The 26770-nt window shown below is 41.4% G+C and overlaps 1 protein-coding gene across 1 annotated transcript in view; it reads left to right on the top strand.

The window, feature by feature from the left end:
* Nucleotides 1–26770, top strand: part of LOC124595124 (D-arabinitol dehydrogenase 1-like) — a 75686-nt gene that overhangs the window by 45359 nt on the left and 3557 nt on the right. Inside the window, exons 4-5 of the mRNA XM_047133722.1 lie at nucleotides 4533–4730; nucleotides 13057–13243. Of these exons, the coding sequence (XP_046989678.1) occupies nucleotides 4533–4730; nucleotides 13057–13243 (385 nt within the window). The remainder of the gene's footprint in view (nucleotides 1–4532; nucleotides 4731–13056; nucleotides 13244–26770) is intronic.

Below are 26770 nucleotides of genomic sequence, written 5' to 3'. Positions count from 1 at the left end.
CGTTCAGATGCTGGTACACCTTTCTCTGGCGGGCAAAAGCTTCCTTCTTCGTACCTACAATCGCGTCTGGACCGAAGGTCAAGTCCCCATGCATTGGCGTGACGCCGTTGTTGTTCCTATACCCAAACCCGGGAAGGATAGACACCTTCTTTCTAGTTACCGCCCCATTTCTCTTACAAGCTGTGTCTGTAAGGTGATGGAGCGCATGGTTAATGCTCGGTTAGTCTGGATTCTTGAATCTCGACGACTACTTACTAATGTCCAATGCGGCTTTCGTCGCCGCCGCTCCGCTGTTGACCACCTTGTGACCTTGTCGACATTCATCATGAACAACTTTTTGCGAAGGCGCCAAACGGTAGCCGTGTTCTTCGACTTGGAGAAGGCTTATGATACCTGTTGGAGAGGAGGTATCCTCCGCACTATGCACAGGTGGGGCCTACGCGGTCGCCTGCCCCTTTTTATTGATTCCTTTTTAACGGATCGAAAGTTTAGGGTACGTGTGGGTTCCGTATTGTCCGACGTCTTCCTCCAGGAGAATGGAGTGCCTCAGGGCTCCGTCTTGAGCGTAGCCCTTTTTGCCATCGCGATCAATCCAATTATGGATTGCATTCCACCTAATGTCTCAGGCTCTCTCTTTGTCGATGACTTCGCGATCTACTGCAGTGCCCAGAGAACATGCCTGCTGGAGCGCTGCCTTCAGCGTTGTCTAGACAGCCTCTACTCATGGAGCGTGGCAAATGGCTTCCGGTTCTCTGAAGAGAAGACGGTTTGTATCAACTTTTGGCGATATAAAGTGTTCCTTCCGCCATCCTTACATCTCGGTCCCGTTGTTCTCCCATTCGTGGACACAACTAAGTTTCTAGGGCTCACGTTGGACAGGAAACTGTGTTGGTCTCCACATGTCTCTTATTTGGCGGCCCGTTGTACACGTTCCCTTAATGTCCTCAGAGTTCTTAGCGGTTCATCTTGGTGAGCGGATCGCACTGTCCTGCTTCGGTCCATAGTCCGATCGAAGCTGGATTATGGGAGCTTCGTCTACTCGTCCGCTCGGCCATCCCTCTTACGCCGGCTCAACTCCATCCACCATCGGGGGATACGTCTTGCGACCGGAGCCTTCTACACTAGTCCAGTCGAGAGTCTTTATGCTGAAGCTGCCGAGTTACCATTGACCTACCGGCGCGACGTACTGCTGTGTCGGTATGCCTGCCGGCTGTTGTCTATGCCCGACCACCCCTCTTACAAGTCCTTCTTCGCCGATTCTCTCGACCGTCAGTACGGGTTGTATGTGTCTGCCCTGCTGCCCCCCGGAGTCCGCTTCCGTCGCCTGCTTCGACAATTGGATTTTGCCCTCCCTACCACCTTCAGAGAGGGTGAGAGCCCGACACCACCTTGGCTCCAGGCTCCGGTTCATATTTATCTCGACCTCAGCTCACTCCGGAAGGAGGGTACTCCGGCTGCAGTGTATTGCTCACGGTTTGTCGAACTTCGTGCTCGACTTGCCGGTCACACCTTTACTTACACCGATGGCTCCAAAACTGACGATGGTGTCGGCTGTGCCTTTGTCGTCGGGGCCGCCACCTTTAAATACCAGCTCCTCGACCAATGTTCCAGCTTTACGGCCGAGCTTTTTGCTCTCCATCAGGCCGTTCAGTATGCCCGCCGCCACCGCCATTCATCGTATGTACTCTGCTCTGACTCACTCAGTGCTCTTCAGAGCCTTGGAGCTCTCAATCCGGTCCATCCCTTGATTCAACGGATACAGCAGTCCCTCCATTCTTTCACTGATAATGGTGGTTCTGTCAGCTTTCTGTGGGTTCCCGGACATGTAGGAGTGCCTGGGAATGAGGCTGCGGATGCTGCAGCCAAGGCTGCAGTCCTCCTGCCTCGGCCAGCCTCCCATTGTGTCCCGTCACCTGACGTTCGTGGGGATGTATGTAAGAGGCTTGTGTCGTTGTGGTGGGATGCTTGGTCATCCCTCCAAGGAAACAAGCTCCGGGCAGTAAAGCCACTCCCAACTGCTTGGACAACATCCTCCCGACCATCTCGGCGCGAGGAGGTCCTTCTGACCAGGTTGCGGATTGGGCATTGCCGGTTTAGCCACCGCTACCTGCTCTCCGGTGATCCAGCCCCGCAGTGCCCTTGTGGTCAGGCATTAACAGTGCGCCATGTTTTATTGTCGTGTCCCCATTTTAGTCAATTTCGTGTTGTCCTGTCCCTGCCATCTACTTTACCGGATGTTTTAGCTGATGACGCTCGAGCAGCTGCTCGTATTCTGCGTTTTATAACTTTAACTGGCTTGTCCAAAGACATTTAACCTTTTTACTTATTTTATCTGCATCTTTGTCAGGTCCTTCTGGTCTCCCCCCATCCCCTTGAGTTTTAGCAGATTCCATGTGCTCTAACACAAGTGACTGGGCGCTAATGACCTCAGCAGTTGAGCGCCCTTAAACCCTACCAAAAAAAAAAAAAATAATGGTTCAGAGTAGTTTCAGGGGTAAGACAAGGCTGCAACCTGTCTCCACTGTTGTTCATATTATTTATGGATCATATGTTGAAAACAATAGACTGGGTGGGTGAGATTAAGATATGTGAACACAAAATAAGCAGTCTTGCATATGCGGATGACTTAGTTGTGATGGCAGATTCGATTGAAAGTTTGCAGAGTAATATTTCAGAGCTAGATCAGAAATGTAAGGAATATGGTATGAAGATTAGCATCTCCAAAACGAAAGCAATGTCAGTGGGAAAGAAATATAAACGGATTGAGTGCCAAATAGGAGGAACAAAGTTAGAACAGGTGGACGGTTTCAAGTACTTAGGATGCATATTCTCACAGGATGGCAACATAGTGAAAGAACTGGAAGCGAGGTGTAGCAAGGCTAATGCAGTGAGCGCTCAGCTACGATCTACTCTCTTCTGCAAGAAGGAAGTCAGTACCAAGACTAAGTTATCTGTGCACCGTTCAATCTTTCGACCAACCTTGTTGTATGGGAGCGAAAGCTGGGTGGATTCAGGTTACCTTATCAATAAGGTTGAGGTTATGAATATGAAAGTAGCTAGGATGATTGCAGGTACTAGTGGATGGGAACAATGGCAGGAGGGTGTCCACAATGAGGAAATCAAAGAAAAACTGGGAATGAACTCTATAGATGTAGCAGTCAGGGCGAACAGGCTTAGATGGTGGGGTCATGTTACACGCATGGGAGAAGCAAGGTTACCCAAGAGACTCATGGGTTCAGCAGTAGAGGGTAGGAGGAGTCGGGGCAGACCAAGGAGAAGGTACCTGGATTCGGTTAAGAATGATTTTGAAGTAATAGGTTTAACATCAGAAGAGGCACCAATGTTAGCACTGAATAGGGGATCATGGGGGAATTTTATAAGGGGGGCTATGCTCCAGACTGAACGCTGAAAGGCATAATCAGTCTTAAATGATGATGATGATGATGATTATTAAAATTTAGCTGGGATGTTGGAGGACTCTTCAAAAACTCAATGTTTGCTGATGACACAAGTATATTGACAAGGAGCCCAAATATATCTATACCATACACAGCCGGGGCAATAATGGAACAGGCTTTCAACTGGTTCACAGCTGACAGCTTAACCCTTAATGTTACAAAACACCAACACTATGCAAATTCAGACAAAAAAAAATTGACTTACAGTTGCCAGGAGCAGAATTCATTGGGCAGATGCTCCATGTGTTCCATGTCTGAAGTTCTTGGGCATCAAGATAAATAAAAATATGATGTGTCGTCAGTGTGTGTACAAGTTACTCAAAAACTTCAGTTTTTTGTGCTTTCCACTTAGAACTGTCTGTAGTGTGCTGTATACTTTGCAGACTTTCCCTTACTTCTGTCATATGGTATTATTTTCAGGGGCATTGCAGAAGTATGCAGTACAACTGTTGTTTAAGGTTGATAATTGAACATTTGTAGAAGCCCCTTCAGGGACCAAGGGATTCTTACACTCACTTACCACTACATAATTATACACTCTAATGGTATTAATGGTCATTAACAAATTTGAATTGAGTGTGAACTGAGCAGTTCACTATCATAATTCTAGAAGTAGAAACAATTTCCCTCTAGCGTTCAGAACAGAGTTTCACTTTCAATAATACCCATAAAAGGGTGCCAGTGGACATCAGGCAGGAAATAGAAAACCTCAAAATATTTCAAAACACTTCAAAAAAAGTAAAACATTACCTCATTACCCACTCTATATCTTATAGAATACGTGGCCTGAAGAATGTTAATAGTGTGTAATTCTAATATTTGTTCTGAATGGATCCTAATTTTACCATGATGTAATTGCTATAATTCAGTTTTAGTAGATTATTCATAATTAGTTGTTAACTGACTTTAAAGTAGCAGCTAGGAGTGGTTGTTCCTGCTGGTTAATGTATAACTTGACTCATTCTATACATCCGAAGTCTCTGCTTCTTGGTGGGGTTTACAGAACACGATGTGTGGATGAATGAATGAATGATTTTACAAACAGAGTGATCACTTAGTGATTCTTCTTTTCAGGTACACTGGTGGAACCACTGTCATGCATTTGCCATGGATGGGATCGCATACAACCTATCAGAGTGGCTTCGCGCATTTTAGTAATGGGTGCAGGCATTATTGGAACTCTCTGGACAGCAATGCTACATGCTAGAGGTTACCAAAATGTGACTGTGAGTGAGATGGTAGAGCACAGAAGAAATGTAGTTGCTAAATTAGGTCAGTCTTATGACAGTGGATGTTCTAACAATGTATACCTGTAGATATTTTGTGCAAATGTGTCTTTCTTTTATAAATCTTCAATGGCCATATTAAAAGTACAGCAACACTGACTGTCAAAACTAAGTTTCTATGCATTGATAAAGTTGCATTTTTCAATATTAATGATGTATTAAGAAAGCAATACATATGAAGCATTTTAATTGCCACAAATAACAACTTTTATACAATTTTGTTTGGCTTCTCATCCTCACCAAACTAATGGCTTGGGGCAAAGGGATTCAGCCATGTGAAATCACAGTTGGCTCTGATAATTTTCCAGCATTGCTAATGTTATAAGTTGTGTTTTAATTATGATATCACCAGCTGAAGTTATGGGGGAAGAAGAGGATTTAGCAGTTGTCGCATGTGTAGCATTTATTTTATTGCGAGAAGCTGATTGTCAGAAAAAGAAGAAGGTGGACAAAGAACTTTCTAGAGACACAGCAAATTGCTACGGAACCAATAAATATTCAGCCCGGTGTTGGCACTATGAGAGGGTTCCTAATATCAGCCAACTGCCAATGCTTTGATGTTACCATCAGCAGACCGAACCACAACCAAAGCCAGCCAACCATTGGCTCTGATCTGCCACCCGTACACATTACGCAAATCTCAGCCAATGAAGTGGTTGGCTGTCGTAGTGTGTACACCTATTACATGTGTAATTGATGATAGGACATAATAAATTATAAGACCTCATTTTAAGGCAGGGTGCCCACTGGAATGATGTGGCATGTAGCATTGCTTGGCACAAGGCATGCATCTAGCTTACAACTGCACAAGGAACATGCACAGTCTAATGGAACAGTATCTCACAGACTGATGCAACATAACTCAGTCATATGGCATGCCACACCACTGCCAGATGAATTTAACATGCTCCAGCTTTTGGCACAGTTTACGAATGTTTGTGTTTTGGTTTTGTGAGTCCCTGCAGCCAGACAAATGAGAAAGAGTCCTGAGTTAAATATTCATTTTTGTTGGTCTATTGAAATATTATCCTTGTATTTATGATCACACCAGTGCTAATACAACAATGAAAATGAAAATGCTCAGTATAAAGTGTGGGCATGGGCTGCTAGTGAAATATGATGAACAGATACAGTAACTGAAATCCATTTAATTTTTTTGTGAAAGAGACTGAAGGTATAGAAATAAATAGAATTATATAAGCTGGTTTTCTATAAAAGATGTGTGCAAATCTTTCTACAGACTTGCTGAATCTAATGTAATATCAGATACTGAAAAGACAATGCTAAGAAAGAAACAATATAGTAGAATAATCAATTGCATAGCATTGTTTCTGGGTCTCTGTTGGTTTTAAGACTTTTGATGTGAGTTCTTAGTAGCATGCTCTACCTTGTGGTGCGCAGATGACTTAGATACATTACCATGAATCCATATGAAGCTATGAAACAAACAAGAAGCCTGAACTATCGTACCAATTTTATTCATGTCACAATTTATTGAAGTATCCAATATCCAGAACCTTGAAATTAACATACTGAGAGAGCATTTTGCAGACCTTACCTTGGATAATCTGTAATTAAGTATGTACTTCTCCTTAAGTACTTGTCTATGAGAATGTAATTGATTATGTGCTTTGTGAGAGGAAAAGTATTTAGTCCCAAGTTTTATCCTTATCATCAGTGTTAAGACCCATTTTGGGGTTGCACACTCTAATAATTGATGAGGCCCAGATTTATGTTAAGAACACTTTATTCATGGCAAAACTTCACAACAAAGTAGTCCAGATAACAACTGGAACATTGTTTCTGATCACTTGAAAGTAACAGAAATGAAGTTTTGTCATAATACCAATTCCAAGGGAATCTTCAACTCAGGAATCTGCAGATCAGTGTCCGCAGAGTCCACGCTGTGTAGCATACCGTGAAGTAGTGTAGAGATGACACGGTGTAATGTGGAGCATCTTAGCTGGTATTGGTGAGTTTGGATTGATGTTCTACAAGTGTAGCTGGCTCCTGGCCTGGAACTGAATGAGCAATTGAATGCTGCCATTGGAGGTGGCGCTCTGCCTTAAATATCCAGCAGGTGGAAGTAAGCCTGTGACCATACGGCATACACACAGAATTTGTTTCCTCGACAGCAGCACTGCCGGTTTCCTGATGCATGTGCTGCTTGGCAGCAGGGCTAGTGCCTATTGGTGGAACCTGTAACAACTGGTGTATCAACAGATTGTTTGTACAAAGTCTTTGGAGAAGAGACGCCTGCAGTTGTCATTGTGCTGGAAGCATAAGGTAGTTGGCCTATGGCTGGTATACAGCACCCTCCCCCCTGCCCCACTTGAGCAGGTGGCAAAGCCAGCTCAATGAAGGCCTCAGATCCTGCATCACAACTTCCCTGGGGTGAAATGAGAGGTCCCATCGAACAGGAGGTCCAGAGTGGCTGCAGCTGAATCCCAGATACCCAGGACCCAAGGTTGTAAAGCAGATGCTGTCCAGAGTGTGGGCAATCCAGCCAGTGCTGCAAAGAGAAAATGCAACAGAATTAGTGGGAGTGTAGAATGTGATGCACATGAGGAGCATGTTGGTGTGTGTTGATGTAGGATGTAGCCCAGAGGAAAGAGAGATGCCACAAAAAGAAATGGGACTGGCACAAGGACAAGAGGGAATGCTGTAGCAGAAAGGTCATCGCTGTATGTGAACTGATGGAGCAATGCAAAGATGATAGGGTGGAGTGTACAGGCTGGTCTCAGTGACTTCAGATTGATGAACTAAGAGTGTAGCCACTTCCTGGCCAACAACTGGACAAGCAATTGAATGCTGCTGATGAAGGTGGTGCTTCACCTTAAACATCTAATAGGTGGAAGTAAGTCTGTGACCACATGGTGTGCAGAATGAATTTGTTTCCTTTATGGTCACACCATTGGTTTCCTGATGTGTGTGCTAGCTGGAAGCGTGTCTGGTGCCTCCTGATGGAGCCTATACAATCGGTATCGCAACAGACTGTTTGTACACAGTATCATATCCACAAGAAGTGATACCATTGTGCTATTTGTAAATAGTCTCCAGTGGAGAGACACCTGCAAGCCAAGGGTAAGCAACTCGCACTTAGAAGACATTGCGCTAAAAGTGTAACTTAGTCAGCCTATGACTGATATACAACAAAATGCTTCATCTGGAACAAAACAATATTGAAATTTGTGGTATTCTTCAGACAAAGATTTAGATTCTGGTAGTGGGAGCATCTCCCCAAACAATGCTTTAGTGAAACAACTTTCTTTTAATACTCTCCCATCACTATTGCAGACATACTCACCAGTGTCAGCTGATAAAAATAATACATCTGCATCTAAAAACAGCTAACAAGACTATGGACTGGAATTATAAAATGTTGAACCAGATTTAGCGGGAGCTTCAATCTTGATGTGCTTTCCATTAAAACCACCAACACAGTTTGGTAGATTCCACAGTTCTTAGTAACAATCAGCTGTTTTATGCCAGAATTATTGAGTTGGTGTTGGTAAATTTTCAGGCTGCAGATGTTCTCAAATTACCTTTGACATTTCAGCTACAATTCTTGAATGAATGGTACTGTGCACTCAGAAAAAATAAAAGTAAAGTTGGATACATATTCAACTTTTTAAATACCTTAAGGCCGACTTTGCAGAAGTGGAATGTTCATTGAACATTAGCTGCATGGTTAAGTTTTGAGAAACTCCTACACTTCTTTTATTGTTCACATGCATCATCTGGCACAATCTAGCAAATTGCAATTATGATGGAATCTGGTAACAATTTTATAAATGAAGTCCAGCTAAGGATAAAAGAGATCAGATTACTATAAAAATTAGAAATGCTGTGTTTTCTGAAATATTCTTTGCATGACTGGTTGATGCTTGACATTGGGAAATGTATAGTATATTCATTGTTGGTATAAAGATAAATACAAAATTTGTTAATTATTTATTTTAAACGTCCTCAGAAAATGAAATGAATGACATGAGAGTGAGGCATCAGTGGCAGCATGCATTACAATTTTTTTAATACTACACTCCTGGAAATTGAAATAAGAACACCGTGAATTCATTGTCCCAGGAAGGGGAAACTTTATTGACACATTCCTGGGGTCAGATACATCACACGATCACACTGACAGAAACACAGGCACATAGACACAGGCAACAGAGAATGCACAATGTCGGCACTAGTACAGTGTATATCCACCTTTCGCAGCAACGCAGGCTGCTATTCTCCCATGGAGACGATCGTACAGATGCTGGATGTAGACCTGTGGAACGGCTTGCCATGCCATGTCCACCTGGCGCCTCAGTTGGACCAGCGTTCGTGCTGGACGTGCAGACCGCGTGAGACGACGCTTCATCCAGTCCCAAACATGCTCAATGGGGGACAGATCCGGAGATCTTGCTGGCCAGGTAGTTGACTTACACCTTCTAGAGCACGTTGGGTGGCACGGGATACATGCGGACGTGCATTGTCCTGTTGGAACAGCAAGTTCCCTTGCCGGTCTAGGAATGGTAGAACGATGGGTTCGATGACGGTTTGGATGTACCGTGCACTATTCAGTGTCCCCTCGACGATCACCAGTGGTGTACGGCCAGTGTAGGAGATCGCTCCCCACACCATGATGCCGGGTGTTGGCCCTGTGTGCCTCGGTCGTATGCAGTCCTGATTGTGGCGCTCACCTGCACGGCGCCAAACACGCATACGACCATCATTGGCACCAAGGCAGAAGCGACTCTCATCGCTGAAGACGATACGTCTCCATTCGTTCCTCCATTCACGCCTGTCGCGACACCACTGGAGGCGGGCTGCACGATGTTGGGGCGTGAGCGGAAGACGGCCCAACGGTGTGCGGGACCGTAGCCCAGCTTCATGGAGACGGTTGCGAATGGTCCTCGCCGATACCCCAGGAGCAACAGTGTCCCTAATTTGCTGGGAAGTGGCGGTGCGGTCCCCTACGGCACTGCGTAGGATCCTACGGTCTTGGCGTGCATCCGTGCGTCGCTGCGGTCCGGTCCCAGGTCGACGGGCACGTGCACCTTCCGCCGACCACTGGCGACAACATCGATGTACTGTGGAGACCTCACGCCCCACGTGTTGAGCAATTCGGCGGTACGTCCACCCGGCCTCCCGCATGCCCACTATACGCCCTCGCTCAAAGTCCGTCAACTGCACATACGGTTCACGTCCACGCTGTCGCGGCATGCTACCAGTGTTAAAGACTGCGATGGAGCTCCGTATGCCACGGCAAACTGGCTGACACTGACGGCGGCGGTGCACAAATGCTGCGCAGCTAGCGCCATTCGACGGCCAACACCGCGGTTCCTGGTGTGTCCGCTGTGCCGTGCGTGTGATCATTGCTTGTACAGCCCTCTCGCAGTGTCCGGAGCAAGTATGGTGGGTCTGACACACCGGTGTCAATGTGTTCTTTTTTCCATTTCCAGGAGTGTATATGACAAGGGATAATGTTGCCACATTTGTTTCATAAACAAGTGGTAATAATGACATTGGATTCCTTTCCATCACATGAATAAAACCACATGATAGCCTTGATCAATTACATTACTGAAAAGAGTGATACTTACATAAATAGAAATAGAACACTGATCAAACCATATTCAAGAAGCCCTGCTCTAAAGTGGGCTGCCGGATAGTGTGATAGAGAGTCAGCAATAGCAAATTAGTTTGTTTTATTATATGTCAGAATAATTTGCAGATGGAGCTATAGAACACAATAATCAAGAGAAAACAATGAAATTAACAAAATTGCACATGTAAAGGGAGGTGAATATGACAGCTCATTTTCTGCCTTAAGTAACACCCCAGATTTTGCTATCCTGATAAGGCACTTTATCAGTTTCACTTACAAAATAATTAGTCTTTGCATCTCAGTTTCTTATTACTGACAAATTTCTTATTCTCTTATCCTAGTTTGTGGCAGGCTCAAATCCTTTCACAGTAAATATGTCTTCAAGTTGTTACCACCTCTCTCATGTACATAATTATCCCAAACACAGTATGCTTTATGAGGGGCATTCAAAAAGAAACAAGCTGGAGGCATAATTGCAGAAACCAGCACCTGTGTGTTAGAAGTATTGACCCTGGCTGTTGACACACTTGTCCCACTGTGACACAAGATGGTGAAAGGCTGTGTCATAAAATTCCTAGGAGTTCAATGTTAACCAACTCCACACATAAAGCTGGACATCGTCATCCACACGAGTGCAGGAAAGGTTATGCTGACGTTCTTCTTTGACCAAGATGGCCCCCTTCTGATTCACTTCCTGCAGCACAGGACAACAGTGAATGCCCAACGTTACTCACAGACCTTGACCACTCCTTGCCAAGCGACAAATCAAAATGACCAGGCAGTCTCACCCTTGAGGTCATTCTGCTCCACAACAATGCAAAGTGTCATACGGCCAACAGTAATGACACTCCTGCGGGAATTCAAATGGGAGGTCCTTGGCCACCCTCCATAAAGTCCGGATCTCTCTTCCTGTGATTACGCCATTTTTGGTCCCCTTAAAAAGACTCTGAGAGGCAAACCATTCACCTCAGATGACATCCAGCTGTACCTGCGGAACTGGTTAACATGGCAGCCCCCAGGAATTTTATGAGACAGCCTTTCACCGCCTTGTCACATTGGGACAAGTGTCTCAGCAGCCAGGGTCAATACTTCTAACATACAGGTACTGGTTTCTGTAATTATGCTTCTGGTTTGTTTCTTTTTGAATTCCCCTTATAATTACATAAATAGCAAAATACAATTTCACATTCATTATTTGCTGGAATACAAGCCATTTGTTTGACAATATGTGAACAAAACCAGTTTTTTAATACTTTGTGAATGAAACAGTTAGTGCAGACAAGAAAAATTGACTTCATCCGTCCTTATCGATGAGATGAGAGCCAATATAGACATAGCCAGCAACAAATAAACTGATAGCTGTATTTTTATCCCTGGTTTATTCCAGAGGCAACTGGTTTTTGCATTCCATTACGCCATCATCAGGTGGTAACATAGTGGCTGAGCCTGTATTACCAGACAAAATATCAGGTAAAAGTGAACAAATATCTATGGCACTGTATGTATCACAGCTGTACACTTGTAAACAATCTGAGTGCAACTCTGTCTACACAAGCTCAGCCACTATGTTACCACAGAGGACGTGACACTGGCATAATGGAATGTCAAAACTGGTTGCCTCTGGAATAAATCAGAAATGAAAATACAGTTGTTGGTTTATTTATCGCTGGCTATAGAAAAATTGATGCATATATGATGTTATAAGAATTCTGCTGACAGCTGATAAAATTCTTGTTTCACTGAAACACAAGAAGTATCAATAAAACATGAATTTTACCAGCTGTCTGCATAATTCTTCTTAATGTCATGCCTTTCAACAGCTGCATGTGCCCACCCAATATAAAGTACAGTGTTGATGTATGTAGTATCTCTGCCACTTACTCTGGTTTTAAAATGAAAATAACTGTTAATACAATGTTAACTTAAAATATGACAGTAACTGACTTCTTAAGCAACATACAAAAGATAAACATGAGCGACAATTGTGCATAGCATGTGGCGATAGTGTCAGGTATGGTGCATTGTAGTCTGTCATGGGCAACTACCAAAAATATGTCATTTATTTACCAGAGTTTGGAAATAAATATGGCTCTCCTTCTGGTGTTAAAAATAATTTTGATATGTGAGCTACATTTTATAGGTACAGCTGTGTATGACCTAAAATGTACCAAGTGTAAACTAGTTAGTGACTATATTTTTCACTATAAATTTTTTGAAATGTGTGCAGAAGGTTACTTAAATTTGAAGTATATGGTAACTACAAGCAATAACAGAAAGAGAGCCAGTTCATTATCAAACTAATGTGAGACTATATGGTGTGAAAGAATCAATTTTTTTTTGGTCCTATAGTTCTCTAAAAATTGAATGGAAAAACACTGCATAGTGGAGAACACACGTGAATACCAAAACAGCGGTTTTTAATTTTTTACTTAAAAGTAGAAGCTGAATTAGAAACTGACTACAGAGATGGATGTAACTCCACTTCATTTACATATAACATAACTGAGCTGACTAAAGTCAGAACAGCTTCATCATCCAAAGAGGACATGGTACCAATTTACTTGGCATTGAGTCACATGCATGCCATGCCACTGCCATGTATCTGTGGTGGCATGCATGTCACTTGTAACACCACATCAAAGGGGGGGGGGGGGGGGCTACCTAAGACTGCATCAAGAATAATGAACTATATTACGTATTCTGCTCTTAGGTACAGGATGTGAAGTCATCAGCCCTGCTGAACTAAAACAGCGTATGCAGAAAGATCCATCATACAAATTTGATCTTATTGTTGACTGCAGTGGTGCCATACCGGCCTTAGAAACAGCATTAGAAATGCTTAATGATGGTGGAAAGCTGCTCCTTTTTGGAATGCCTCCTATGGAAGCCGAAGTCAAGTAAGTTCACAACAAAAATATATCAAATAGAATTTGCTTTCACTGATGCTAATTCTGCCCTTGCTCCTCTTACTAAATATGATATTATCAAAAGTGTCCATCTTGTCTTATATCTGAAACTGACCTTTCTTTTTAACCTTCCCCAACCTAAATTCTTCTTATATCTTTCTGCCCTCCAATGAGGGAAGTAATAATTCTGAAAGCTAGGATATTGTTGCGTACTTTAATGTGTGTTTGTCGCCAGGACCAATTATTTTGCCCTCTAAAGGTAAAGTACTGACCAGCAATTCTGTTTCATAATTTTGTAAATACAACACAACTCTGTTGTACAACACAATTTTGATGCCATATTCTCATTTCTTGGCTTGTAGCATAATTGGAGTACTCTATTTAGAAATTGCAATTCTAATCTTTGATTTACATGCAAGAAAAGTTGGTTTTCTTAGCAAACACATGATATTTCAAACACCAAAGAAACAAGTCAGGCAGGGTTCAATAATAAAATCCTACAAGATCTTGGTTGTGGTTTCTTAGTGGAGTCTTTTATTTTTCTCTTACTCCAGTGTTTTTACTCCACTCAGCCATCTGATACACATATTTATGTGGTGTACTTCATTATATGGAGAAAATACAGAAATTCATATCTACAGAATTAAAACCTCAAGCTCTCACAATTTTTTCTATGGTAAATTTTTAACGAGTAGCATGATACACTGTGTGATCAAAAGCATCTGGCCACCTGGCTGAAAATGACTTAAAAGTTCATGGCTCCCTCCATCGGTAATGCTGGAATTCAAAGAAGTGTTGGCCCACCCTTAGCCTTGCTGACAGCTTCCACTCTTGCAGGCGTACATTCAATCAGGTGCTGGAAGGTTTCTTGGGGAATGGCAGCCCATTCTTCATGGAGTGCTGCACTGGAGAGAGGTATCGATATTGATCAGTGAGGCCTGGCACATAGTCGGTGTTCCAAAACATCCCAAAGGTGTTGTATAGGATTCAGGTCAGGACCCTCTGCAGGCCAGTCCATTACAGCGATGTTATTTTTGTACAACCACTCTGCCACAGGCTGTGAATTATGAAAAGGTGCTTGATCATGTTGAAAGATAAAATTGCTCTTCAACAGTGGTAAGCAAGAAGGTGCTTAAAACATCAATGTAGGTCTGTGGTGTGATAGAGCCATACAAAGCAATGGGTGCAAGCCCCCTCCATGAAAAACATAACCACACCATAATACCACCGCTTCCAAATTTTACTGTTGGCACTACACATGCTGGCGGATGATGTTCACCAGGCATTCGCCATACCCACACCCTGCCATCGGATCGCCACATTGTGTTCTGTGATTCATCACTCCACGCAATGTTTTTCCAGTGTTCATTCGTCCAATGTTTAAGCTTCTTAGACCAAGCGAGGGATTGTTTGACATTTACCGGCGTGATTTGTGGCTTACGAGCAGCCGCTCGACCATGAAATCCAAGTTTTCTCACCTCCCGTCTGTCATAGTACTTGTAGTGGATCCTGATGCAGTTTGGAATTCCTGTGTGATGGTATGGTGGATAGATGTCTGCCTATTACATACTATGATCCTCTTCAACTGTCAGCAGTCTCTGTCAGTCAACAGACAAGGTCGGCCTGTACGCTTTTGTGCTGTACACGCCCCTTCAAGTTTCCACTTCACTATCACATCGGAAACAGTGGACGTAGGGATGTTTAAGAGTGTGGAAATCTCACGTACGGACATATAACACAAGTGACACCGAATCACCTGACCATGTTTGAAGCCTGTGAGTTCTGCGGAGCGCTCCATTCTGCTCTCTCACGATGTCTAAGGACTACTGAGGTTGCTGATATGGAGTACCTGGCAGCAGGTGGCAGCACAATGCACCTAATATGAAAAACATATGTTTTTGAGGGTGTCTGGATACTTTTAATCACATAATGTAAGTAAATTAGATATTTGTGTTCAATTCACATTATTTCTTAAATTTATTATAAATGATAAGGTACAGGAAAATATGAATACTATTGAAAACTATAGATTTTTCCCTATTATCTCATGGAAATTAACAATCTTTTCATAAAGGCTGATGTCTTTTGGAAACAAAATAGTAGAAGCTGGTTGAGGGTGGGTTTATCCTGTGTTCATCAATGTCTTCAAAAATCTGATCTTTCACAGTTAAATTTGGGACATGAATACGAGATGTGGTTCACATCAGCTTCTATCTCAGAATCACATTCACATGCAGAACGTGGTGGGGGGGGGGGGGGGGGGGTACAGATTTGCTAATATGATGGCATAAGTGAGAGAGAGAGAGAGAGAGAGAGAGAGAGAGAACCAGCAGCATACATAAATTGTTTCACAAACCTCATCGTGCTGGAATATGCCTTTTGTAGTTTCCACAAAGGCCCATGCCTTCTTTTACAGGATGGAATGAAAGATGTTACAAACAAAAATTTACAATAATGAATGATTAAGGCTGTGGACCACAGTCTGTGTATCTCTTATGTAGAGAAAAGGAGATATGGTTTAAGCAGTGTCAGATGATGGTGAAAATAGTTGATCAGTCCAAATGAGTCCTCTTAAACCATGGTCTTATGTGAATTTGAGATGTACTGCTGTGTAATATCCACCTTTCATCTGTTGTCCATTGTTCCACATCTCTTACCACTGAAGTTTTCTGTGACTCTTGACTTCACATAAGAAATCTGTATATAGAAATTTTAAATTGTGGACTGTTCCAATAGCTGCAGCTGGCTTCAGTAAGAAGTCTTTCTTATTTAGACAGATTGTCTGTCCCCTCCATCTACTGCAAACATATTCATTACTAAATTTAATATATACTGATTGGATATTTAATTCCATCTCCAGCGTTGAATATTTTTAAGAAGACTCTGGAAGTCAGACACAGTTTATATCTCTAAGAAGTGTGTTGAATATTCAAATTTGAGTGCATCCATAATTGTCAGTGTCTTTCATGTGAAAACTTGAGCTCCCTTAGGTAGTCTGAAGGCTTCATGGAACTGATGCAATTACTTGCATATTTGGGGGTTAATCTGTAAGATGGCTTCTATCTTATCTGGCAGTGGTAGCGATCCTGCTGCTGTTATCCTATACCCTAGGAAATCCTCTTGGGGCTGGCCAAAGACGTATTTGGCAGTGTTCAGGACAATGCCATAGTGTTTAACTGCTTAAACACTTCCATTAAATGCTGCCAATGTTGCTCTGTCAATGACAAAAAACTAAACTATCATCCACGTAAGGGAAAACAAAAGTTAGGCCCTGTAGCACTGATTCAATGAAGTGTTGCCATGTGTGAGCAGCACGTCTGAGTATGAAAGTCATAAATTTGTTCTCAGACAGGCTGAAAGGAGTGATGATCACTGTGGGAATATCTCATTCAGCTCAAGGGTTCTGTGTGAACACTTTTGCACGGTCCAGGATGCTAAAAATAACTGCACCACTCAATGCATAGTTATAGTTATGTAACAACGGGACTGGGTATCTGTATGGTATTGTTCTGGCATTCATGGCTGTGTGGTCACCACAACGCAACCATGCATCACCCTTTTTCAGGACCAAATGTAGTGGTGAGGACCAGGGGCTGTTGAAAGCCACATTACATCTTCACAAATCGTACTGTTGAATTCTGCTTTTGCAATTTTAAGATGATCTGCAGCCAAATGTCATAGTCTGCAAGACGTGGGGGGACCATCAGTCATCTCTGTGTAGTGGGCAGTGTTGTGCCTTATCTCCTTATGTGCTCCAGGGGGTCGTGTCAAAGCCGGAAATCCATTCAACAGCTTCACATACTTGCCATCTGCCACTTGTATTGCTTTAGCAATATGAATGGTTTCTAATCTGCTGCAACAGTAGATCAACCTTGGCCGCCAAGGTGTTGTAATATGTGTGCAAAACACTTGGCATTGTGCTATCACACTGCTCAGTGATTGCTCTGGCAGGAGCTGGTATCATCACGTCCTGGATTTTACCTGCCAACTCTGCTATTACGTCTAAGGGTGTGTCAGACAGTGACGCTATAATTGCTTTGACAGGCAGTGCTCCTTATTGCACCTAGTAAGCTGTCCAGAACAGTACACATGTCGACTTTGTTTCTTAGGTGCCACAAGTACTGCACAGGCTTTCTGTCTCCAATGTCTCCCCAACTGAGAACCTGACAGACTTGCTCTTCATGTTGTGCTGACACTCACTGGATCAATTCTGGTCATGAGGTAATTATATCTTGCACTTCCACAGTATACTGGTGATTTAATTGACCTACTATTGAGGCAAATGAGGTAGTGTCTGCAGAAATTCCAGACTAGAAAAAATTGGCCGCCTCCTGTGCAAACAAGAAAGCTGGAATGTTTGGCCAGAAAAGGTAGTAGTCTTACAGCCAATTGTGACACAGTGGTTGTCGCGTCAGTCATTTTGCAAATCTCTTCTCCATGTGCTCATTAATCCAATGATACTATGCAGATAACTCATGCTGGGGTCATCACTTCACCGGTACAAGCTGGGCAGACTGTTGTTTGGCCATTAGAACCAGTGTGTACTTAATATGATGGAACCACACTACACAAAAACTCCCTTGAGTAATGTTAACATTAGCTTTATTGATCACAGCCGCAGTAGATGGTGAAAAACACTTGGCTTGTACAATTGTTCCAAGCTTTCAATTGAAAATAACTTGCAGGGAACAAAACATCAGAGTTATATCATAACTATACATGAACTAACTACCAGCCAGAATATATAAAAAAAGTAAAAAGCACAATCAAATAATAAAAACACACACACATAAAACACTAGAAATAGTTAATGGGAAAAAACTGTAATTTGGGCTTCCAAGGTTAAAATTTGAAATGTACACTGCCAGGAAAAAAAAGAAAAGAAAAGAAGAAGCACACCTGGAGAGACAACATCAAGGAGTTTGGTCTGATGATGGCATATGCCACCTGGGGTACAGTAGATTTACTGATAATGGTTTCAATGTCGTCCGCCAACAGATAGCATTGTAGCATAGCTATCAGGGCGCCATTTGTGCCTACCCTTTAATAGGCAATGCTCACAGTCAGAAAGCTCAATGTGGTGCAAAAATGTGAAGCAAGTGGGCAATCATGTCATGGAGAGCCACTTGTGTTTCCTAGAGACAACTGAGCGTATTTGAAAGGGGTCAAACTGTGGCATTCTGAGCATCCTTTTGGAGAACTGCTACACAAGTTGGACATCCTGTGTCAATTGCGCAACAATGCTGGTGTCAGTGGTTACATGAACATGCTTACACGCGTAGATGAGGTTCTGGATGTCCACGCAGCACAGACACCTGCCAGAATTGTCATATTATAAGGACAGCAGTTGCAGATTTACAGCTACCACAGCACAGATAAAAGGGCTTACAAGCTCTGATGTGTCAACACAAACTGTTGCGAGCTGATAATCAGCAGTGGGACTATGGGCACACTGACCTATAGCCCATATTCAACACAAGCTACAGTATCAAGGTGCGTGGCTCAACTGGTGCCATCAGAGGATCACTTGGAAGATGGAATGCCATGCTGTGGTCTTCAGCGATGATAGCAGATTCTGCCTGTACGCAAGTGATAGTCATTTGTGCATATAATGTAGACCTGTTGAGGGTTGTCTTGTAGAGTGCATTAATTCAAGAGAGACTGGCCCCACCCCAGGCCTTATGGTCTGGAGTGCAATAAGATACAACTCTTGTTGCTCATGAACTTCTAGGAGAGAGTAATCCACACTTACATATTGTGAGTGAATTTTGATGCAAGACCAAAAAGATTCATAGCTTTAAATTAAATAATTATAAAATTGTGAGTGACTACTGTAGAAAGATACAAAAGATGTTGGTGTAGACATTTATTTAGATATAATGTCCAGTGTGAAAACATTGATTGGGTTCATGAACTCACTGTGAAGATGTCGTTTGAATCAGCAGCAGTAAAAATAAAGCTAGGTGAAAACAGCTTAATTGTAGGCCTATATAGATCATCAAATAGTGATGTAAATGAATTCTTCAGACATTTAGAAGTAGTTCTGGATAAGCCATTAACAAACAAAAAACAGGCCATATTATGTTGGAGATGTGAACATTGACTCTTTAAGCTATATTGTAAATTATCTTGGGTATTCTGACATGTTACAATGCTACAACCATATCCATGTCAATTCGTAAATTCAGTACCAGAATAACACCTGATTCATAATCTTGTATTGACCACGTTGTTACAAATTTAAATAGGGAAGAACTATTGGTAAGATCTATCGAGAATTGTCTCTTGGACCTTGGAGCTCTATCCCTAGAGATTAAGGCAGACCATAAAATAGTTCCACATAGTGACTTATTCACTTATAAAAGAAAAATTCACCATAAGAAACTGAAGAAACACAGAGGCTGACAAAAGGTATACAAATCAGATGACATTAATAAAAAAGTAGGATCATTTTTATGAAATATTTAACCATAGTTTTAATCAGGCATGTACGATAGTAAAACATCTAAAGAAATGAAAAATATTAAAATTTCTCCAGAAATCCACAATTAAAGGAAAATATGAACAATCTATATCTGTTGTTCATGGATATGAAATTACAGTACTTCCTAAGAAAGCAGAAAAACACAAGGAAAATATACAGGAAATCCCTGAAGACTCTAAAAGCACACTATTATGCTAAACAAATAACTGACCCCACCAATGTCAGTAAAACAGCTTGGAATATAGTAAACAAAGAATGTGAAAATAAAGTGTATCCAAGATGCAGTAATAGCACTAAAAGAAACTGGAATGTTGATAAGTCAGACAGTATGTGAGGCCTTCATAAACATTTTAGGCATTCAAAGAAGAAATTGAACCAACACTACAAATAAACTCAGTGAAAGTGAGTAATTCATGTTTCCTAAGGAGTGTAACAGAATATGAGATAATGAAAATAATCTCAAAGCTCAAAATAAAAATATCTAGTGGCTGAAATAACACAGGTGACATACCATTTACATTACTCCAGAAATGCAAAAATTAATTAATAAAACCAATTTAATAAGCAGGTTTGGTGAGGAGGGGACCTTTCTTGAACTCTTAAAAATTACTAAGGTACCACCAGCTTATAAAGATTTATTTTTATTTATTTATTTGTTTGTTTTGATCCTCTGAATCATACACTACTGGCCATTAAAACTGCTACACCATGAAGATGACATTCTATAGACGCGAGTTTTAACCGACACGAAGAAGATGCTGTGATAAGCAAATGATTAGCTTTTCAGAGCATTCACACAAGGTTGGCACCAGTGGCGACACCTACAACGTGCTGACATGAGGAAAGTTTCCAACCGATTTCTCGTACACAAACAGCAGTTGACCAGTGTTGCCTGGTGAAACGTTGTTGTGATGCATTGTGTAAGGAGGAGAAATGCGTACCATCACATTTCTGACTTTGATAAAGGTCGGATTGTAGCCTATTGCGATTGTGGTTTATCGTATTGCTACATTGCTGCTCGCGTTGGTTGAGATCCAATGACTGTTAGCAGAATATCGAATTGGTGGGTTCAGGAGGGTAATACAGAACGCTGTACTGGATCCCAACGTCCTCGTATCACTAGCAGTCGCGATGACGGGCATCTTATCCGCATGGCTGTAACGGATCGTGCAGCCACGTTTCAATCCCTGAGTCAACAGATGGGGAAATTTGCAAGACAACAACCATCTGCACAAACAGTTTGATGACGTTTGCAGCAGCATGGACTATCAGCTAGGAGACCATGGCTGTGGTTACCATTGATGCTGCATCACAGACAGGAGCGCCTATGATGGTGTACTCAACGACAAACCTGGGTGCATGAAAGGCAAAACGTCATTTTTTCAGATGAATCCTGGTTCTGTTTACAGCATTATGATGGTCACATCTGTGTTTGGTGACATTGCGGTGAACACACATTGGAAGCATGTATTCGTCATCGCCATACTGGCGTATCACCCGGCATGATGGAATTGGGTGCCATTAGTTACTCGTCTCGGTCACCTCTTGTTTGCATTGATGGCACTTTGAACAGTGGACGTTACACTTCAGATGTGTTAAGACTTGTGGCTCTACCCTTCATTCAATCCCTGCGAAACCCTAAATTTCAGCAAGATAATGCACAACAGCATGTTGCAGGTCCTGTATGGGCCTTTCTGGATACAGAAAATGTTCGACTGCTGCCCTGGCCAGTACATTCTCCAGATCTCTCACAAATTGAAAACTTCTGGTCAATGGTGGCCAAGCAACTGGCTCATCACAATACGTCAGTCACTACTCTTGATGAACTGTGGTATCGCGTTGAAGCTCCATGGGCAGCTGTACCTGTACATGCCATCCAAGGTCTGTTTGACTCAATGCCGAGGTGTATAAAGGCTGTTATTACGGCCAGACGTGGTTGTTCTGGGTACTGATTTCTCAGGATCTATGCACCAAAATTGCGTGAAAATGTAATCACATGTCAGTTCTAGTATAATATATTTGTCCAATGAATACCTGTTTATCATCTGCATTTCTTCTTGGTGTAGCAATTTTAATGGCCAGTAGTGTACATTGTACAGAAATGCACATCACGATATAGAACAGGTCATTTGATACCTAATAGGCATTTATAGGAAGAGAAATCTATCAAATGATTGAAGTATTTCCGAACAAAGTAGAAAAACACAAGAAAAATATACAGGAAATCCCTGGAGACTCTAAAACACACACTATTATGCTAAACAAATAACTAACTCCAGCAATGTGAGTAAAACAGCTTAAACAAAGAGTGTGAAAATAAAGTGTATCCAACATGTAGTAATAGCACTAAAAAAACTGGTATGATTACATATTTATATCACATGTGTAATGTACTTATGTCTTATATTTCTTCTGTACCAGAATTTAGCATTTATACCAATAAAACTAACATTCACTTATGTTACATAAGGTCAATAGTTTGGGATCCATTATCTGATGTTTTTGTTGAGCAGTTCCTTAAAGCCAGTTGTTTTTGAGGAATTCCTGTTTGCTGTAGAGGCAGTGTTTAATTAGGAGTGACTGTAGTTTTACCTTAAAATCCTTCACTTGTGTAATGTTCTTCACTGTTATTGACAGATGATTGTAGAGTTTTATTCCCCTATATTTGACATCTTTACTGTATAGTTTTGTTGAATGGGGAATTACTCGTAGAGAGTTCTTTGACCTTCAATCCTGTTGGTGCCAGTCTGAGTTTATATCTAAGTTTCTAATATTTTCCTTGGTGAAACATAGTAGGTCCAGTATGTACTGACGTGGGTGGGGTAATATGTTCAGATTCTGTAACAGTAGTTTACAAGATTCACCCCTGACATAAATAATTACACACCAGTTTTATTGACTTCAGTGCTTGCCTAGTTGCTTGAAAGAGTAAGTCTAGACTAAATACTCCCTATTAAACAAACTCACAGCATGGGTTTCAAAAAGGGTGATCGATAACAGTTGCAGTTACAACTTTTTTTCATGCACTGCCAAACAGACTGGATGAAGGAAACAAAGTCACTGGACTTTTCTAGATTTGTGTAAGGCCTTTGATTCTGTAAATCATGCAGTACTATTGTCCATATTAGAAACTTATGATATAACATGAGTAGTACCACACCTCTTATGTTTGTATCTTCAAGACTGAAGGCAGTCTACTAAACTGTTTTTAAGACTGGAAGTGAAATCATAACAGCAAAATCAGCATACAAAACTCTCAACTTCGGAGTCCCCAGGGAAATAGTCTTGGTCCATTTTTATATGTTGTATATGTTAATCACATAACACAGCCACAAAACTCAAAGCTAGTAAACTATTCTGATGATACAGTATGCTTGGGCTGTACTGAAAAGCTAGCACTACAAAAGCAATAAAAAGAACTCTGAACTGATCACAGAATAACAGTGAATAAATTACACTGAATAAGAACAAGATTGCTGTAATTCAGTTCTTGCTGAATTATAATTTTTTCATACTGAAGCACTATGCTGTTGAAACATCCAATAAATGTAAGTTTTTAGGCATTGTGTTTGGTGAACATCTTATGTGGAAAGAGCATATCAACTACATCTGTTAAAAGATTAGTTGCAATATTTACTTACTAAGATGGCTCTCAAATACAATAAATATTTCTAACCTTAAACGAGAGTACTACAGATTAATTCACTCACATTTGCAGTATTGGGTTGAAATTTGGGGTGCAGAACCCACAGTCTACATGGATACTATATTCAGGCTCCAAAAAAGAGCAATTAGGATAAGTGCTAATGTAAGTAAACATCAGTCCTATATGAACGACTTTAAAAATTATAATTCCCTGACTGTGTATTCACTGTATGTCTTTAAGAATATGTATGTCTTTATAAAAGAGAATGATGAACTGAGCATAATGAACAGAGACATTCATAATTACAATATATGAACCAGATGTGGTTATCATAAGGTACTGACTAATAAAAAGAGCTACAGATCACAGTCCACTTGGAGATGGAAGACGATTCTATAACAGGCTGCCAAATAATGTAAAGCAGCTTCATAGAAATATTTTTAAAGGCAAATTGAAACAGTTGTTAATTAAAAAATGTTTATATTCACTCAAAGATTCCTGAACTCCATTATCAACAGCTCTTACATTTTGTATACCTCAGTATATTAATGGTGTATGTATACAATGTGCTTTGTATGGCAAGATATTTTAGAGAATGTACAAAAACTGATGATGTTCAAGATTGAAAAGTTATTATTTATGAATAAAGATGATGATTATGATAGTCGTCGTCGTCGTCATCATTTAAGACTGATTATGCCTTTCAGCGTTCAGTCTGGAGGATAGTCCCCCTCATAAAATTCCCCCATGATCCCCTGTTCAATGCTAACATTGGTGCCTCTTCTGATGTTAAGCCTATTACTTCAAAATCATTCTTAACCAAATCTAGATACCTTCTCCTTGGTGTACCCCAACTCCTCCTACCCTCTACTGCTGAACCCATAAGTCTCTTGGGTAACCTTGCTTCTCCCATGCGTGTAACATGACCCCACCATCTAAGCCTGTCGCCCTGACTGCTACATCTATAGAGTTCATTCCCAGTTTTTCTTTGATTTCCTCATTGTGGACACCCTCCTGCCATTGTTCCCATCTACTAGTACCTGCAATGATCCTAGCTACTTTCATATCCATAACCTCAACCTTATTGATAAGGTAACCTGAATCCACCCAGCTTTCGCTCCCATACAACAAAGTTGATCGAAAGATTGAACGGTGCACAGGTAACTTAGTCTTGGTACTGACTTCCTTCTTGCAGAAGAGAGTAGATCATAGCTGAGCGCTCACTGCATTAGCTTTGCTACACCTCGCTTCCAGTTCTTTCACTATGTTGCCATCCTGTGAGAATATGCATCCTAAGTACTTGAAACCATCCACCTGTTCTAACTTTGTTCCTCCTATTTGGCAGTCAATCCGTTTATATCTCTTTCCCACTGACATTACTTTCATTTTGGAGATGCTAATCTTCATACAATAGTCCTTACATTTCTGATCTAGCTCTGAAATATTACTTTGCACACTTTCAATCAAATCTGCCATCACAACTAAGTCATCCGCATATGCGAGACTGCTCATTTTGTGTTCACACGTCTTAATCTCACCCAGCCAGTCTATTGTTTTCAACATATGATCCATAAATAATATGAACAACAGTGGAGACAGGTTGCAGCCTTGTCTTACCCCTGAAACTACTCTGAACCATGAACTCAATTTACCGTCAACTCCAACCGCTGCCTGACTATGTATGTAAAGACCTTTAATTGCTTGCAAAAGTTTGCCTCCTATTCCATAACCTCGTAGAATAGGCAATAACTTCCTCCTAGGAACCCAGTCATATGCCTTTTCTAAATCTATAAAGCATAGATACAATTCGCTGTTCCACTCGTAACACTTCTCCATTATTTGCCATAAGCTAAAGATCTGGTCCTGACAACCTCTAAGAGGCCTAAACCCACACTGATTTTCATCCAGTTTGTCCTCAACTAATATTCGCACTTTCCTTTCAACTATACCTGAGAAGATTTTACACAGAACGCTGATTAAGGAGATACCTCTGTAGTTGTTACAATCTTTTCTGTTTCCATGTTTAAAGATTGGTGTGCTTACTGCTTTTGTCCAGTCTGATGGAACCTGTCCTGACACCCATGCCATTTCAATTATCCTGTGTAGCCATTTAAGACCTGACATTCCACTGTATTTGATGAGTTCCGACTTTATTTCATCCACCCCAGCCACTTTATTGCACTGCAATCTAGTGACCATTTTCTCCACTTCCTCAAATGTGATCCTATTTCCACCAACATTCCTACCCCATAGTACATCGAAATCTGAAACATTACTGATCAAATTTTCACCTACATTGAGCAACTCTTCAAAATATTCCCTCCATCTGCCCAAGACATCAACAGGATTCACCAGCGGTTTTCCTGACCTTTCCAAAATACTTGCCATTTCCTTCTTACCTCTCTTTTGAAGACTGCTAATTACACTCCAGAATGGTTTTCCAGCAGCTTGACCCAAAGTCTCCAACCTGTTTCCAAAGTTTTCCCAAGATTTCTTCTTGGATGCTGCAATTATCTGTTTGGCTTTGTTTCTTTCTTCAACATAACTTCCTCTGTCTATCTGAGTTCTAGTATGTAGCCATTTTTTATATGCCTTCTTTTTCCTTTTACAGGCTGCCTTGACTGTGTCATTCCACCAAGCTGTTTGCTTCATCCTACCTTTACACACTACTGTTCAAAGACATTCTTTAGCCACTTCTAGTACTGTGTCCCTGTAACTTGTCCATTCCTTTTCCAGTGACTGAAATTGACTACATTCAACTAACTGGTACCTTTCTGAGATCACTGTTATGTACTTGTGCCTGATTTCCTTATCCTGAAGTTTCTCCACTCTTATCCTCCTGCATATGGACCTGACTTCCTGCACTTTTGGCCTCACAATACCAATTTTACTGCAGATTAAATAGTGATCAGTGTCATCAAAGAATCCCCTGAATACACTTGTGTCCCTCATAGCCTTCCTGAATTCCTGATCTGCCATTGTATAGCCAATGACAGATCTGGTTCCCCTGCCTTCCCAAGTATACCTGTGAATGTTCTTATGTTTAAAAAAAGAGTTTGTGATTACTAAACCCATACTGGCACAGAAATCCAAGAGTTGTTTCCTGTTCCTGTTGGCCCCCATATCCTCTCCAAATTTACCCATAATCTTTTCATACCCCTCTGTTCGATTTCCAATCCTAGCATTAAAATCACCCATGATCAGAACACTGTCCTTGTCTTTTACTCTAACAACTACATCACTGAGTGCATCATAAAAACTATCCATCTTATCTTGACCTGTCCCTTCACAATGTGAATATACTGACACAATCCTAATTTTCTTGCTAGACACTGTCAAATCTATCCACATCAGTCGTTCGTTTTTATACCTTATTGCAACTATGTTG

This window comes from Schistocerca americana, chromosome 2 (genome assembly GCF_021461395.2).
Source record: "Schistocerca americana isolate TAMUIC-IGC-003095 chromosome 2, iqSchAmer2.1, whole genome shotgun sequence".
NCBI classification, from domain to species: domain Eukaryota; kingdom Metazoa; phylum Arthropoda; class Insecta; order Orthoptera; family Acrididae; genus Schistocerca; species Schistocerca americana.
This window is presented reverse-complemented; position numbering and strand designations above follow the sequence as displayed.